The 15,528-nt window shown below is 40.2% G+C and overlaps 2 protein-coding genes across 2 annotated transcripts in view; both read right to left on the bottom strand.

The window, feature by feature from the left end:
- LCT (lactase) overlaps window positions 1-974 on the bottom strand; it is a 53,801-nt gene extending 52,827 nt beyond the window's left edge. Inside the window, exon 1 of the mRNA XM_019022146.4 lies at window positions 321-974. Coding sequence (XP_018877691.2) covers window positions 321-960 — 640 coding nt within the window. The 5' untranslated portion in view covers window positions 961-974. The remainder of the gene's footprint in view (window positions 1-320) is intronic.
- Window positions 975-4,221: 3,247 nt separating this feature from the next.
- MCM6 (minichromosome maintenance complex component 6) overlaps window positions 4,222-15,528 on the bottom strand; it is a 36,516-nt gene continuing 25,209 nt past the window's right edge. Inside the window, exons 13-17 of the mRNA XM_004032595.4 lie at window positions 15,179-15,340; window positions 11,835-11,970; window positions 10,011-10,166; window positions 8,324-8,463; window positions 4,222-4,727 (exon numbers count right to left, since the gene is read on the bottom strand). Of these exons, the coding sequence (XP_004032643.1) occupies window positions 4,611-4,727; window positions 8,324-8,463; window positions 10,011-10,166; window positions 11,835-11,970; window positions 15,179-15,340 (711 nt within the window). The 3' untranslated portion in view covers window positions 4,222-4,610. The remainder of the gene's footprint in view (window positions 4,728-8,323; window positions 8,464-10,010; window positions 10,167-11,834; window positions 11,971-15,178; window positions 15,341-15,528) is intronic.

Consider the following 15,528-nt stretch of genomic DNA (forward strand, 5'->3'; position numbering starts at 1 on the left):
ATTGGCCAGGCTGGTCTCGAACTCCTGACTTCAAGTGATCTGCCCACCTCGGCCTCCCAAAGTGCTAGGATTACAGGCGTGAGCCACTGCACCTGGCCTCAAAGATATTTTTCAAAGGAAATGCTGAGCGTTTTGCTATGTTAGCTACCCCTTCCTATCGCCAGTGGGAAATCAATACAATATTAATTTCTCCCTATGCACAGACATAAGAGGACTGCTGAAGGTGAGTTGGGAGAAATGTCGAATCTGCTCTAAGGAGGATGGGGAAGGTGTGTGATGAAGGTTGCCGAGGGGTCACCATCAGGTCAATGTGTACTCACCCTGAGAAGCATAGTTTTCGTGGTAAATCTCATAGGCTTTTCTGTGGGCATCACTGAGGGTCTGGAGTTGTGATGCTCTTGATTCCTGGTGGGGAAGCTCCTTGATCACTTCCTCCAAGTCACTGAAGGTGAACCAGATCCCAACTAGGTCCCCGAAGGAGTGGAAGGCGAATGTGGCATAGTCGGCGAAGAGGTCAGCGAAGGCTTCGGTTCTCTGGAGGGTGCTGGCAGGGAGGGTCTGGTGGTGCAGGATGACCATGGGCTGAAGCCGTGCAGTCTTGAGGGCCTCGAGGAGTCGCCGGTAGCACTGCACTGTTTTCTCGTCTGGATTCTGGGTGCTTCCTGCTGGGAGGAGCTGTGCCCATGACAGAAATACCTTATAATGGGTGATCTGACTGGCATGGAGACTGCTGAAGTATTCTGGCAGGAAAGTGGGCAGTGGCTGGTGACAAACATACATGTCTTTGTCCCCTGCTACAAAGTTAGAACTCTGGTCTCCCAGGAGACCACTCAGGTTGTGCAGCAAGTCATTGGTTAGAGGACCAGCGGTGGAAATGAAATTTCTATCAGACTCCCAGTCTGACCCCCAGCATGAAAAACTTAGCAGGGCAATAAAGACTACATGCCAAGACAGCTCCATTTTCTAGAACTGTTAGGAGGTATGTGGAACCCTTACTTTATAACTACAACTGAGGTTGTAAAATACTAAGTGATAATTAAGACTTAATATTTAACCGGGTTATCTATGATCACAAAATCAGTACACGGTTCACTAATGCAATATTTAAAAATGTAAAGATCAGGGCCGGGCGTGGTGGCTCACACCTGTAATTCCAGCACTTTGGGAGGCCGAGGCGGGCGGATCACGAGGTCAGGAGATCGAGATCGTCCTGGCTAACATGGTGAAACCCCATCTCTACTAAAAATACAAAAAATTAGCCAGGCATCATGGCATGCGCCTGTAGTCCCGGCTACTCAGGAGGCTGAGGCAGGAGAATCACTTGAACCCAGGAGGCGGAGGTTGCAGGAGCCAAGATCATGCCACTGCACTCCAGCCTGGGCGACAGAATGAGACTCCATCTTAAAAAAAAAAAAAAAAAAAAGGTAAAGACCAACACAAAAACCTCAGACTTCCTATACAATTTAAGCAGAGGAACCCGGAAAATGTCTGAAGAAAACAATTATCAATTTTTTTTTTTTTTTTTTTTTGGTGACAGGGTCTCACTCTGTTGACCAGGTGGGAGTGCAGTGGTGCGATCACAGCTCCCTGCAGCCTTGACTTCCTGGGCTCAAGTGATCCTCCCATCTCAGCATCCTTGGTAGGTGGGACCATAGGTGTGCGCCACCATGACTGGCTAATTTTTTGTATTTTTAGTAGAGATGGAGTTTTGCCATGTCACCCAGGCTGGTCTTGAACTCCTGGGCTCAAGCAATCCTCTTGCCTCAGCCTCCCAAAGTGTTGGGATTACAGGTGTGAGCCAGCGCACCCAGACACACATTATTTTAAAATTTGTTTACATAATACAAAAATAAGTATTTTGCCCCAAATTTTCTTTAAAAATATGCTGAACATATTTTGTAAGAGATTCAAACAATATGGAAACATCTATGAAAAACTTGCAAATTCCTTCACCCTCCCCCCTCCTCTTCCTATAAGTATCTTCAGCAATATGTATCTTTCCAGTTTTCTTTCTCTGCATATCTTAATGGTTATACAGGAGTCAGAATGCCTGGGTTTAAATCTCACCTGACGAAAATTACTTAACTTTGTGCCTCTATTTTGTCACCTGTAGAATGTGGATAATTCATCATAGGCTGTGGGGATTAAATGGGTCTTTCTTGTAGCATGTATAGAACAGTACAGCTCAGGGATCATTATTATTACATAAATACAAATGGAAACGTGTATAACATTTAAAATATAGAACAATTTAACATATATGGAATTATGCCATATGTATTTTCAGCTTTTTCTTCACTTAATAGCTCTTAAGAGTTCTGCCTGTATCAGAACATATAGACCCACCTCTAACAGATGCATAGCTTTCCACAGCAAGAATGTACCATAAATTAACATCTTGCATATTAAACACTTCGGTTGGTTTTACATTTTTGTGTTGCAAACAATGCTGCAAATGAATATCCTTATATACAGGCTGGGCATGGTCAATCACGCCTATTTTGCCAGTACTTTTGGAGGCTGAGACTGTAGGACTGCTTGAGCCCAGGAGCTTGAGGCCAGTCTGGGCAACACAGGGAGATCATGTCTCAAAAAAAAAAAAATGGTTTTTTGATTGATTGAAATGCAAATTGTCTTCCAAGTTAAATCCTACATATAGTTAGATGTGTGCCTGTATCTGTCTGCCTTGCTAATGCTTATTATAAAACTTTTACATTTTTGATACTTTGACGTAAATATTATGTGCTTTTCTTTTTCTGATTAAGAGGTGAAGCTCTTCTTGTTAATTGGGCATTTTTCCTCTGAGTTTTATCTTATTACTGATATAAAAATTCTTAATGGGAGTTTGGATATCACATATTAAAATGTGATAGAAAAATTTTCCCATCTTTTAATTTGGTTTATAGTGTCTTTTATTTTTTTTAATAGATTCCCATGACTTTCCATAGACTGTAGAGGGTGAAGCCTGGGAATCTTTTTTTGTTGTTGTTGTTGCTGCCCAAGCTGGAGGGCAGTGGCATGATCTCAGCTCACTGCAACTTCCACCTCTTGGGTTCAAGCAATTCTCCTGCCTCAACCTCCTGAGTAGCTGGGATTACAGGTGCCCACCACCATGCCTGGCTAATTTTTGTATTTTTAGTAGAGACAGGTTTTCTCCACGTTGGCCAGGCTTGTCTCGAACTCCTGACCTCAGGTGATCTACTCACCTTGGCCTCCCAAAGTGCTGGGATTACAGGCGTGAGCCACCGTGCCTAGCCTTTTTTTTTCTTAAGTGAAAGCAAGCCTATTAGGAAAGTAAAGGAATAAAAAATGGTTACTATGTCGGCAGAGCAGCCTAGTCTTTAAAGATACATTACCTGATACCAGTCTTCTTATAAAAATCCCATGACAAATCTACTTGAGTATTCATTCTTGTTTTTAATGTTTGTCATTTATTTTTAAAATACTTAATTGTACATACTTGTGGAGTACATTTGGACAAGGTTTCATATAAGTTGATTCCAGGGAAAGAGATAATTATTGGGAGAAACATATTTAAATCATTGTTTTAACCTATATTAATCTGTCTTGCTTTCTACTAATAGATTTGTGGCTGCTCAAATTCACATTGCACTGGAAAGCTCACACATCAAGGCAAGTTGAGTACTTATGGGTATTAGACTATCCCATGTGGGCCTTAGCCTCAGACAGTTATTTTGCTTTTGTGACCTTTAACATACTTTGTGATTTAATGAATGCCATCTGTTGTTAAAAGCTGCAACACAGGAACTGCTCCACCTCATGAACATACTGATCATAGCTAAGTCTCAGGAACTGTTAGTATCATAAACAGTAATAACTTTTCCTGGAAGACCATAAAATTTGGGGATAGCTTGTAATATAGCAAATGACCTATTTCCCCTAAAAAAGCAATTTGAAAACAATCCTGAGAAATTACCCTTAGGACACAGAAGTAAAATAAATTATTAAAGAGTAATTTTTAAAAAGTATAATAAACTTTTATAAACTTAAAAAAAAAAACTGGAATTAACCTTGGAAAGTCATCTCCAAGGCCTCTAGCTTTCATATGAATTCTCTAATGACTCCTTCTCATAGAAACCTAATCCATAATACCACAGTTCTACCCCTTCACTCCAGGTTAAGCAAAAAGGGAAAGTCTCACATTCAAAAGTAGATGGAAGCAATAATTAGGGTACAGTAGAAAGAAATCCAATAGACAACTTCAGAACAAGTTATTTTATTTTGATGAATAAAAGCAGTAGCTGGCAATTGAAAAAAAGTTATTTGCTCAATAACACAGCACATACCTTAAAAGTAATGGGCCTTTTCTTACACATGAAAACAAAGGTATTGGTTATAGAGACTACACATTATTTGGTTCCAACTTCAGGACAGGAAACACACCAAAGGAAGTGCTGAAGCCTGTGTTGGTATGAAACCTATGATGAATGTGACACACAGGACCATCAACTCAATTCTTGTTTCTGAAAACAAATCTTGGAAGCATCACTTCCAGAAACACTTCTGTCCCTAGCAGAGCTCCAGCCAGGCTCCAGGCCACGACGTGCTGTGCCACAGTTCCTCAGCTCTGGTCAGTTACTTTCACTATCTCAATCTTCGAGCAAGTAGTTAGGGTTAACTACCAAGTAGGGATCTTCTTCATAGCTCTCACTTCCCTCTGTGGAGCCTTTCAATCCAGCCTGGGTGAGCTCAATTAGAACATGATCCTGTGAAACACAAATATTTGTCCTCAGGTTTCAAGCAGTATTATACCAATGTCCAGATATACAAGACTTGACCCTTCTTCCGAGTGTTTGCTATCAACATTTTCTTTCATTTCCCAACTAGAAACTCCTAGGAAAAGGACCACACTTTAAAAATCACTATCAGTGCTCTGCTAAACCCTGTTCCTAGTAGGATGCTGACCTTTTCATACCATAAACCCCTTGTGGAAAATTAAGAAATACTTAAATATATTACATCAAATGCTTGTAAATACAACTTCAAAAAAGGAAGTAATGCTTGAATTTTAAGGATAAACAACTCTGCAAAATCTTCTAACTAATTGGAAGTCTGTTTCATACTTAATATCATTCAGCAATTTTAAATTACTGACCGCTGAACTTTTTCATATACCACCATTTCATAGAGTTAGGAAAAGAATCTATGAAAATTCATCTGAAAAATTTTTCACTCTGAGCTAATAAAAAAAAAGGTAGAACATGCCATCTGGCTTAAAATCTTGATGACAGATTTTAAGCCCACGATATAATTACAGGTTAGTCAAAACTGTCCACAAATGAGAAGAGCTCCTAGCCAAGCCCATAGAAAGGAACTCAGGAAACTGTGATTTGATCCTAAGAAGTTTGGCAAGGCTCCACAGTATAAACACTGAAGCCACTAAGGGGGACTGGACACTTTTTAAAAAATTGCCCTTTCAAATCTACCCCTGAAGTTAGACTGGACACTTTCAAGCACTCACTCTATGTGTTAACATACCTTCATAGGGAAGCATCATATCTCATCAGCACAGTATAAGCTCTCTAGTTTTCTGTAGCAAATTAGTTCAGGTGGTAAGCCAAATTTTAAAAGGTAATCCAGGCTGAGCGCAGTAGCTCATGCCTGTAATCCGAGCACTTTGGGAGGCTGAGGCGGGTGGATCACCTGAGGTCAGGAGTTTGAGACCAGCCTGGCCAACATGGTGAAACACCAACTCTACTAAAAATACAAAAATTAGCTGGGTGTGGTGGCGGGCACCCGTAATCCCAGCTACTCTGGAGGCTGAGATAAGAGAATCATTTAAACCCAGAAGGTGGAAGTTGCGGCGAGCTGAGATCATGCTACTGCACTCCAGTCTGGGCAACAGAGCAAGACTCTGTCTCAAAAGATAAATAAATAAATAAATAAATAAATAAGTAAATAGGTAATTCAAGTTTAGATCAGTTAGCTTCACAGTGTGTTCCAAAGTCCTGAAGCAGATTCCTTGCCTGGGTCGTTTTACTTTACACTGATCCCAAGGAGCACACAGACATGTCCCACCACTAGAAAAGCAACTCTGGACCCTGATCTGAGTAGCTGTTCTTACACCTCCCTACCCCTCAATAATCACACACTGATCTACCTTCACAGGAAAACGGTTTTTGAGAAGACATAACCCCAATACATGACCTCTGTAATATTTATATAGTGAGCCCTGTGAATTGGCACGACAGTTAAATCTCTGCCACATAATAGGAAAATTTAACCATTCAACATATATTTGATCCTACTATGTGCCAGGTACCACTGTAGCTCCGGGGCAAAGTCTCTACCCTCACAGAGCTTATATTCCATAAGAGACAAACTAACCACTTAAATAAAGAATATACTGCTGGGCCATGTTAAACATTATGAAGAAATACAAGGCAGGGTGACAGCAAGAGCAGAAGGCTACTATTTTGGCAGGCTAGCAAGAAAGGTTTCTTTGAAGAGGTAACATTTGAGCAGACATTGGAGAGGAGGAGGATATCTAGGGAAACGGACAAAGGGTGAGTGCAAAGGCCCTCATATTTGGTGTGCCTAGGGAACAAGGCCAGTGTCACTGGGGTGAAATGGGTACGGGGAAGACTACTGTGAAATTAGGTGAATGAGGGGACAGGGGTTACACTGTATAATAGTTCTGCAGGCCATGACAAGGAGGCTGAATTTCCTTCTAATGTAAGAGAAGCACTGGAAGGGAGGGTAGTAAAATAATCTGATTTATATTTTAAAAAGACTTATCTGGCTGCTGAGCAAGAAGCCAATACAAAAAAAGGACAATTTTATGAGGCTTCTGCAACAGTCCATGCCTGGTGGCTTGGGTGGGCTGGTGAAGGTGGTAAAAAGAGAAAAGAAAATATACACACACTGAAGCTGGGGGTCAGAAGATTTGCTGCTGAAGAGGAGCTGTGAGGGGAGAGTGGAATCAAGGAGTCAAAGACAATTCCAAGGCATTTGGCCTATAGCAATTGAGTAAGAACTCAACTGCAAACAGGGAAGAACAACTCTGTTTTTGAACACATTAAGCACGAGATGCCTGTCAAACGCTCATCAGTAGGCAACCAGCTCTATACATCTGGAGTTTACAGGAGTGGTGAGAGCTGGTGACATAAATGTGGAAGTCATCAGTAGATGGATAAATTCATAAAACCAAATGAGATCACTTAGGTAATGAATGTAAACTATCTGAGAGTAAAGTAAGAAGAGAAAGATTCAGACCAGGCACGGTGGCTCACGCCTGTAATCCCAGCAGTTTGGGAGGCCAAAGTGGGCGTATCGCCTGAGGTTAGGAGTTCTAGATCAGCCTGGCCACCATGGCAAAACCCCATCTCTACTAAAAAAAAAAAAATTAAAAAATTAGCTGGGCGTGGTGGCCGGCGCCTGTAATCCTACTTGGGAGGCTGAGACAGGAGAATCGCTTGAACCCAGGAGGTGGAAGCTGCAGTGAGCTGTGCCACTGCACTCCCGCATGGGCAACAAGAGCGAAACTCTGTCTCAAAAAAAAAAAAAAAAACCATTCAGGGAAAGAGACTAAGAGGGAATAACCAGTGAGAAAGAAGCCCCAGGAGGATACAGTGACTCAGAACCAAGTGAGGAAGACAGTATTTGTAGGAGTGATCAACTGTGACAAAGCTGTGGACAGGCTGAGTACTGAGAATGGCCAGCTGACAGGAGTGGAGAGAAGGTATGTGATGGGCCTGTGAGAGAGTGAGGCAAAGAACTGACCCGGGAAAAGGAATTGCACTGGGCAGTGCTGTCATGAGGTTGATGAGACAGTAAGAACTGTCCACTTGAGATTTCTCGTCATCGATTTAAATAAGACTGGGCTCATAATTGTATGCTTTTCTCCAGATACTTTCAGCTGCTTAGATAACGATACAAAAAAAAAAAAAAAGTTATATTTAACCAAGTTTGGGGTTTCGCCAAGCAAGTAAGATGGAAGATTGACTATTGGGTTGGGTAAGGTGGGAACTAAGGATGTGAGGAAAATGAAACACAGAAAGTAGGTGACACCAGTACGACCAAGGGCGAATATGAGGATGGGAAACAGAAGCTTAAAATACCTAACTAGTAAGACCTCAATCCCACCTTCTGAGATTTAACCTAAATTCTGCTTGTTTCAGCAGAGGAAATAAGTCATTTACCTGCTGTTAATTCTCTCTTATTTTACAACTCATACTTCTGACTACACTCCAATGATTCAAAACAAACAAAGGTCAAAAAAAATTTCACTAGTGAACCTGCAGATACAGGGCATGAACTCCCTCCCTCCCTGATACCAGAGCACGCGTACTTCTGCACCTACATAGTGTGTGAGTCGATGAATAACTTTCTCTATGATTCTTTTTTTATTTATAAGTTCTTCTTCAGAGTCTATCTCTGATTCGATTTCCTTCAAGTACCAGTTAACAAGCTCGCTCCTCTTTAATGCTGACTCGTCCTCTTCTGCAACAAAAAAACACATTCAAATTATCCTAGCAACTCGTACTGTCAGTCCTTGGTTAAATCTCTGCCACATATACAACGAGATAATGTACAGATTAGATAAATGTCAAGCCGTCCGAAAGTACATCTGGTGACATAAGGTCCGCAATGTTCTAGCATAAGCCTGAAATAACAAGTCATATCACTTGTATTAAAGCATGCCTTATTTTATCCATAAGGAGAGAAACCTAATAAAATAGATTATAAGAAATACGTTTCTTAAAGCTATTAAGATTTCAAAGTATGAAGGTCTTTTCTTCATCTTCTTATGCTTCACCACCTCTGAGAATGTTTGCCAACGAAACTAAAAGCATAAATTAGGAATGAAGCAACAGCAAGCAAAAATTCTGAAATATAGCAACTTTTCCTCTGTAGAAAGGGGAAGGCTTTATGGAACTGGAGTTTACTAAGAAGTAAAATTCATGAGTATTCACTCAAAATAAAAAATTACCTGTTTATTTTAGCAAGGTTCATCTTACTAAGTGAACTGCCTGCAGCTTTTAACAAGTCCCAGGTCTACCAGACTTTTAGAAAGTCCTGGTAGAACCCTCAACACATAGGAAATGTTTGGACCTGGATAACATAACTATCATAAAACTCAACTTCTGCTATGTTTAAAACTTACTTGTATGAGGGAGAAAGAGAATGACATATAACATGAATCAAGAACACCTTGAGTTCCCAAATCATTTTGTGTGAGACGGGAATGAGGACAAAAGCTGAGGCGTCCTAGTGGCCACTTTGTTGCCTTCTCTCCTACTGGTCTAAAGTTCCCAGGGGAACAAGGGCAGAAACTACAATCTCTTGTTCTCTTCTTTCATAGCAGAGCAAATACTGTGATGACAAAATATTCCAGAAAGCCAGCACAAGCCATCCTTGGGGCTTTTAATTAAGAATTATCTGATGCTTAACTATCAAGTAGAAGTTTAGGTTCAACATCTCGAATTCATCATTTTTCCTTCTGTTTTGTAGTTAACTATAGGGTGATAAAACTTTGAATAGCATGGTAAAGCAGTTAAGGGTAGGAAGCGTACTAGTGTCCAGACGCCACACTTTACCAATAACTAGATGAGGATTTTACTCCATTTCTAGTCTGCAATGGCCTTTTCATAGTATAGATTTCTAGGCTCAATTAATTACTGTTAAAATATACCCTAGGGGTCCAGCTGTTTTAAACAGGACCATTGTAAGGGAATAGTAATTTTGCATTTGTAAAAACATTTATATGTGCTGCTTCATATGTTATCAGGTCCCAAAATTATTAAAATAGGCCCAGAATGTTAAAAAGAAGGACCTACAAAGCTTTGCCTGACAATAAGCTTGTGAACAAATGTTCAGGCTGGCAGGTATGCTGATACTCCACAAATTTACTTTGCTAAAGTGAGTTTATCTAACAACTTATCCTCTCTTCCGACAGAACAACACGAAGTTTGGCAATCACAAGTGGCCTATGTGAACAGAGCTTACAGAAGTGACCGAGCATGTAAACAGTACCAGGTAAGCCTCACCTTCTTCCACCTTTCTGAGGTGAAGCACAATAAGGTTAGAGATTCGGCAGTACTCAGAGAAGCCCAGCCTTAAGGAGGCTTTGGGAGCAGACTCTTGATTTATGTCTTCACTGTAGCCATTGATCCCGTTCACAGGAGCAGGGCTGTCAGCATGACCTAAGTGAAAAATTGACCACCTGAATCTTATTTTTGTGCCCTTAACATCCCCTTGTTAAGCGTTTACAAATACACTACTTATATTTAATACTGATTTTTTTCACTTTTAAAAATTATTATTATTATTTGTTTTAGAGACAGGGTCTTGCTATGCTGCCCAGGCTGGTCTCGAACTACTGGACTCAACTGATCCTCCTGTCTTGGCCTCCCAAGTGCTGGGATTACAGGTGTGGGCCACCACATCCAGCCTTAATACTAATTTTAAAACAAGCATACATTCCCACATGATCTCCTCTGCCAAAAAATAAAAATGAAAAACAAAATAAACCGGCTAGGTGCAGTGGCTCACGCCTGTAATCCCAGCACTTTGCGAGGCCAAGGGGGGCACATCACCTGAGGTCAGGAGTTTGAGACCAGCCTGGCCAACATGGTGAAATCCTGTCTATACTAAAAATACAAAAATTAGCTGGGTGTGGTGGTGGGTGCCTGTAATCCCAGCTACTCGGAAGCCTGAGGCAGGAGAATTGCTTGAACCCGGGAGGCAAAGGTTGCAGTGAGATGAGATTGCACCATTGTACTCCAGCCTGGGCAACAAAAGCAAAACTCCGTCTCAAAAATTAAAAAAAAGAACAAAAAACAAACAAAAAAAAAACCAAGCATACAGTTATACATAGTATATAATAATTTTCAAATAAATTAGAAGCAAATGTATAAACTCTACTAGTAAAGACAAAAACTAACTTGGGAGGAACGTGAGGGATCAGAGATATAAAGATTTCACAATCTGAAAGTCCACTTGCAGTATTATATACAAAATAAAAAATTCTACCAGTCTGGGCAATATGGCGAGATCCTGTCTCTAGAAAAAATTCTCAAAAAATTAGCCATGAGTGGTGGCGTGGGCATATGTCCCAGCTATTAGAAAGGCTGAGGGAGAAGGACTGCTTGAGCCCAGGAAGTTAAGGCTGCAGTGCCATGAGTGTACCAAGGCATTCAAGCCTGGGTGACAAAATGAGACCCCATCTCAAAATAAATAAAATTTCTAGTATTTTTCTGTTCTAATGTGCTTGAAAAAATGTTTTCAATTCAGAAGCAAAACAACAATACAAATAAGGGTAAAACCCAGGGGATTTATGTCTATTATCACCATTTTAGTGCCTTTTCTTTTAGTCTTTCAAATATCTATGTATTTTCTGAGACAGAGTCTCGCTCTGTCACCCAGGCTGGAGTGCAGTGGCACAATCTCAGCTCACTGCAACCTCCGCCTCCCGGGTTCAAGTGATTCTCCTGCCTCAGCCTCCCAGGTAGCTGGGGCTACAGGCAGCCGCCACCACGCCTGGCTAATTTTTGCATTTTTAGTAGAGAAGGGGTTTCACCATATTGGCCAGGGTGGTCTCAAACTCCTGACCTTGTGATCCACCCGTCTCAGCCTCCCAAAGTGCTGGGATTATAGGCGAGAGCCACCGTGCCCAGCCAAGTATATATATTTTATATCAACTATTTAATTTCATTTTAACTTGTAAACAGTGAATAGAATTCAGTATCTGCTTTTTCCTTTTTGCTACCATAGACTTTATTAGCCAACAGCAAGTGTACTTCTACCACATGACATCTCAGAAAATGTTTTGGTCCCTAACTCCAAAACAGTCACATGAACAAGTATCTCACCATTGATGCCACCAGCACCCTCATCTACCTCCATCTGGATCTCTTCCTCTTGATCTAGATTGACATCAGGTGTTTCCACACGGATGATTGATTTATTCAGTAACCGGAAAGCTTCCTTCACATGTTTAGGTTGGACCTAAACCAATAATGATGAAGTAATTAAGCTACTTTTTTTTGATATACCAAACAGATTTTCTCCCAATGAAATCACAGTAGTATGTATTTTGGTTTTCTCACAAACACACACACTCTCACAGTGTTGCTTTGGTTTTCTCACAAACACCCTCTCATTCTCTCTCTTACACACACAGAAATAGCACTATAAATTCACCAGAATGGCTAAAATGACTGACAATATCAAGTTTGTCAAGAAGGTAGAACAACTCTCATTCACAGTGGTGAAAACAGAAATTGACACAACTGTTTGGCAGAAAAACATGCATTAACCTATGACCCAACAATTCCACTCCTAGGTATGTACTTGTAGAAATATAAACATATATACATATCATATGAATCCAAAGACATATACATCCCATAAGAACTAGGCCGGGCACGGTGGCTCATGTCTATAATCCCAGCACTTTGGAAGGCAGAGGCAGGCGGATCACCTGAGATTGGGAGTTTGAGACCAGCCTGACCAACATGGAGAAACCCCATCTCTACTAAAAATATAAAAAATTAGCTGGGCATGGTGGCACATGCCTGTAATCCCAGCTACTCGGGAGGCTGAGACAGAAGAATCGCTTGAACCTGGGAGGCAGAGGTTGCACTGAGCCGAGATTGTGCCACTGCACTCCAGCCTAGGCGACAGAGTGAGACTCCATCTCAAAAACAAAACAAAACAAAAAAACAACCAGCAATGAAACCAGCCAGAAAATGAAATGGAAAAAAAGGCTACTCCCAGTACAAACAAACATGATAAAATATCAAGAAATTCAACAAGAAACACTGAAAAACATATGAAGAAAAGTTTAAAGCACTACTGAGTGAAACAGAAGACTTAAGTGGAAAGATAACGGTATTTGTGGTACTCAGAACTGTTCACAAATGTTTGCTCTTCTAATTCTGGGCACCCGGCATTTCTCTATCCACTTGAACTTAGGGGTGGCCATGTTAATTTCTCCGGCGAACGAAATGTGAGTATGTGTCATTTCTGGATAGAAGGGGGAGAAAGCATGTGGCTCACCACCTTCTCTTCCCTGCTTTCTGTCATCATGAAAGCGTATGTCAAGATCAAACCTTTATATCAGCCTGAATCTCTGAGTAACTTGACAAGGTGAGTCCCTTGATGACCTAATGGATGTGTAGCACAAGCAAAAAAAAATTGTTTTATGCAGCTGAGATTTTATAGTAGTACAACCTAACCTATTCTAAGTGCTACGTTATTGAATAGGAAAAATCATAAAGATGTTTTCAATTCTTCAAGTTAATATAAATAGAATGTTATACTGATAAAAAAATACCAGGTTTTTCTTTAAAACAGAGCAAGCTGATTTCTAAGTTCCTAACAGCTGATAGAGAACAATGCGCTGGAACTAGCCCTACATTTAAACTACAAAGCCCCATAGATTAAAACATCATGGTACCAATGTAAGAGGAGCTGATAAGACTCAATGAAACAGAATGGAAAGTCCAAAAGGAGATCCTAACACACACAAGAATATATAATTAAGGCATGCCAAACCAGTGTCAAAAAGATGGATTATTCAATAAATGGTTTTGGAACAACTAGAAAACTAGCTAGGTAAATAATGGGAGAATTTTTTATAATCTTAGAGTGAGAAAGGCCTAACAAAAGTTTTTTTAATGGATGAAGATTATGAACATATGAGACAGAAATAGCTCTTAAATATAGCAAAGATACTAAATTTCATTCAGGAAATATATTTGTGTATATAATTTATGTGCATATATTTTAATATCATGTGAATTTGCTATCTATTTGAAGACTAATTTTTAAAAATAGAACAAAATAAAAATCAATTAGAGACTGCCCTAAGACACATACCAGTTTTATGCAACTCATTTCAGGAAGTATCACAATGAAAAAAAAAGTACAAATGTTAGCATGGTTTTAGAATGACCTTGTCCCAGAGTATCTTGCCTATCCAAATTCCGCACACCCTTCAGTGATTGGGTTTAAACGTCGGCACCTCCCTGAGTCCTCCTCTTTCTTTGGTAATAAAGTAATTCATCTCAGCACTCTGCTTGTGATGCTCTATTCTCCCTCTCGTTTTTTTTTTCTTTCCAACTTATATTTTAGGTTCGGGGGTACACATGCAGGTTTGTTACATAGGTAAACTGTGTGTCATGGGGATTTAGTATATAGATTATTTCATCACCCACTCTCTCTCATTTTTTACATGCTTAATTAAATACATGTCTCGTTCCCACCAGATTAGCAGCAATAGAAGGCAGGGGCTCTCATTCATTTTTTGTCCCCTACAGGCGTTCCCTAAATATTAGGTGAATCAAAGAATATTAAATAACTTAGTGTGAAAGTACTTCGTCAATAGTAAAGTACCATTATCAAAGAATTTGAAAATTTAGTGGAAAAAAGCCAAAAAATTAACCTGTGGGATAAAAGTAGTGATTGAAGTCAGAACAGTGGTTACTTCAGGGGAAGAGGGCTAAGACTGAAAAGAGGCAGGGGTTTGGAACTTTCTGAAATTGTGGAAATGTTTTGGATCTTAAGCTGGGTATTCACAAGGATGTATGAAAAAACTCACCATGCCATACATTTCCCTTTTTATAAATTATACCTCAGTCACACTGTAAAAAAAAGCCAAACCCCCTTTTCAAAGAAGACCTCACGTCAAACCTATTAATAAAACTAGGAAAAAGCAGGGCTGCTTTGGTTGAAGCAAAGATGGGACGCTTGAATGCCCTTTCGTACTACTCCCCTTTTACCTCGTTAATACCCACTGACCTATCCTCGTGGAATGCAGGGCTCAAAGAACAATCTAAAAATCAAACATTATACAAATGCAACCTAAGGAGGAGAGTTCCTTTGAGGCCAGGGGCTACATTATCTTATCTGTATTGCCAGCGCAGAGGCCTACTAGTACATTGTGGGGTCTAAGTACATTTTTCCTGAATGAAAGGTATTAAATGGTAACTTACGTCTTTATGCACTCTATAACCTATGACGTGATCGTCTCCGTCTAACAACTACACTCAAATGCTTAACAAGCTTTTTAAAGGGAAGAATTCCATGGTCATATGAGCACTCAACAGTTACATAAAAATGTATTTGCAGTGAATTCTAGTATGTCCCATACCAAAGATTAAAAACAAATCTGTTTATCTCTGCTCTCATCATATCAAAGTGACTCTGATACCTCATCACAGCAGTGCATCCGAGCCATAGCTTCAGAGAGACGAATCATGCTCTCAAGCTGTCGCACTGTAATCCTCCACGAAGACTTGGTCACTCCAGAACCATCTCTCTGGCGGAGATGTTTATATTGTTCCACAATGAAGTCCTCTGACTCTTTGGAAATCTGTTTCAGATCATCACTCAAGTTAGAGAAACATTTCTATTTGATGAGAGCTACGGTAAACGTAAGTTTAAGAGCCTTCCAGGTGGAAACATTTAGGGAACCTGAGAGGGTTGAAACTTTGAGAAGCCAGTGACAATAAATTACTATTGTAATGTCTTTCAAAAGAAACTAACATTAAGGAGGCTTGT

The sequence above is a fragment of the Gorilla gorilla genome, chromosome 11 (assembly GCF_029281585.2).
Source record: "Gorilla gorilla gorilla isolate KB3781 chromosome 11, NHGRI_mGorGor1-v2.1_pri, whole genome shotgun sequence".
NCBI classification, from domain to species: domain Eukaryota; kingdom Metazoa; phylum Chordata; class Mammalia; order Primates; family Hominidae; genus Gorilla; species Gorilla gorilla.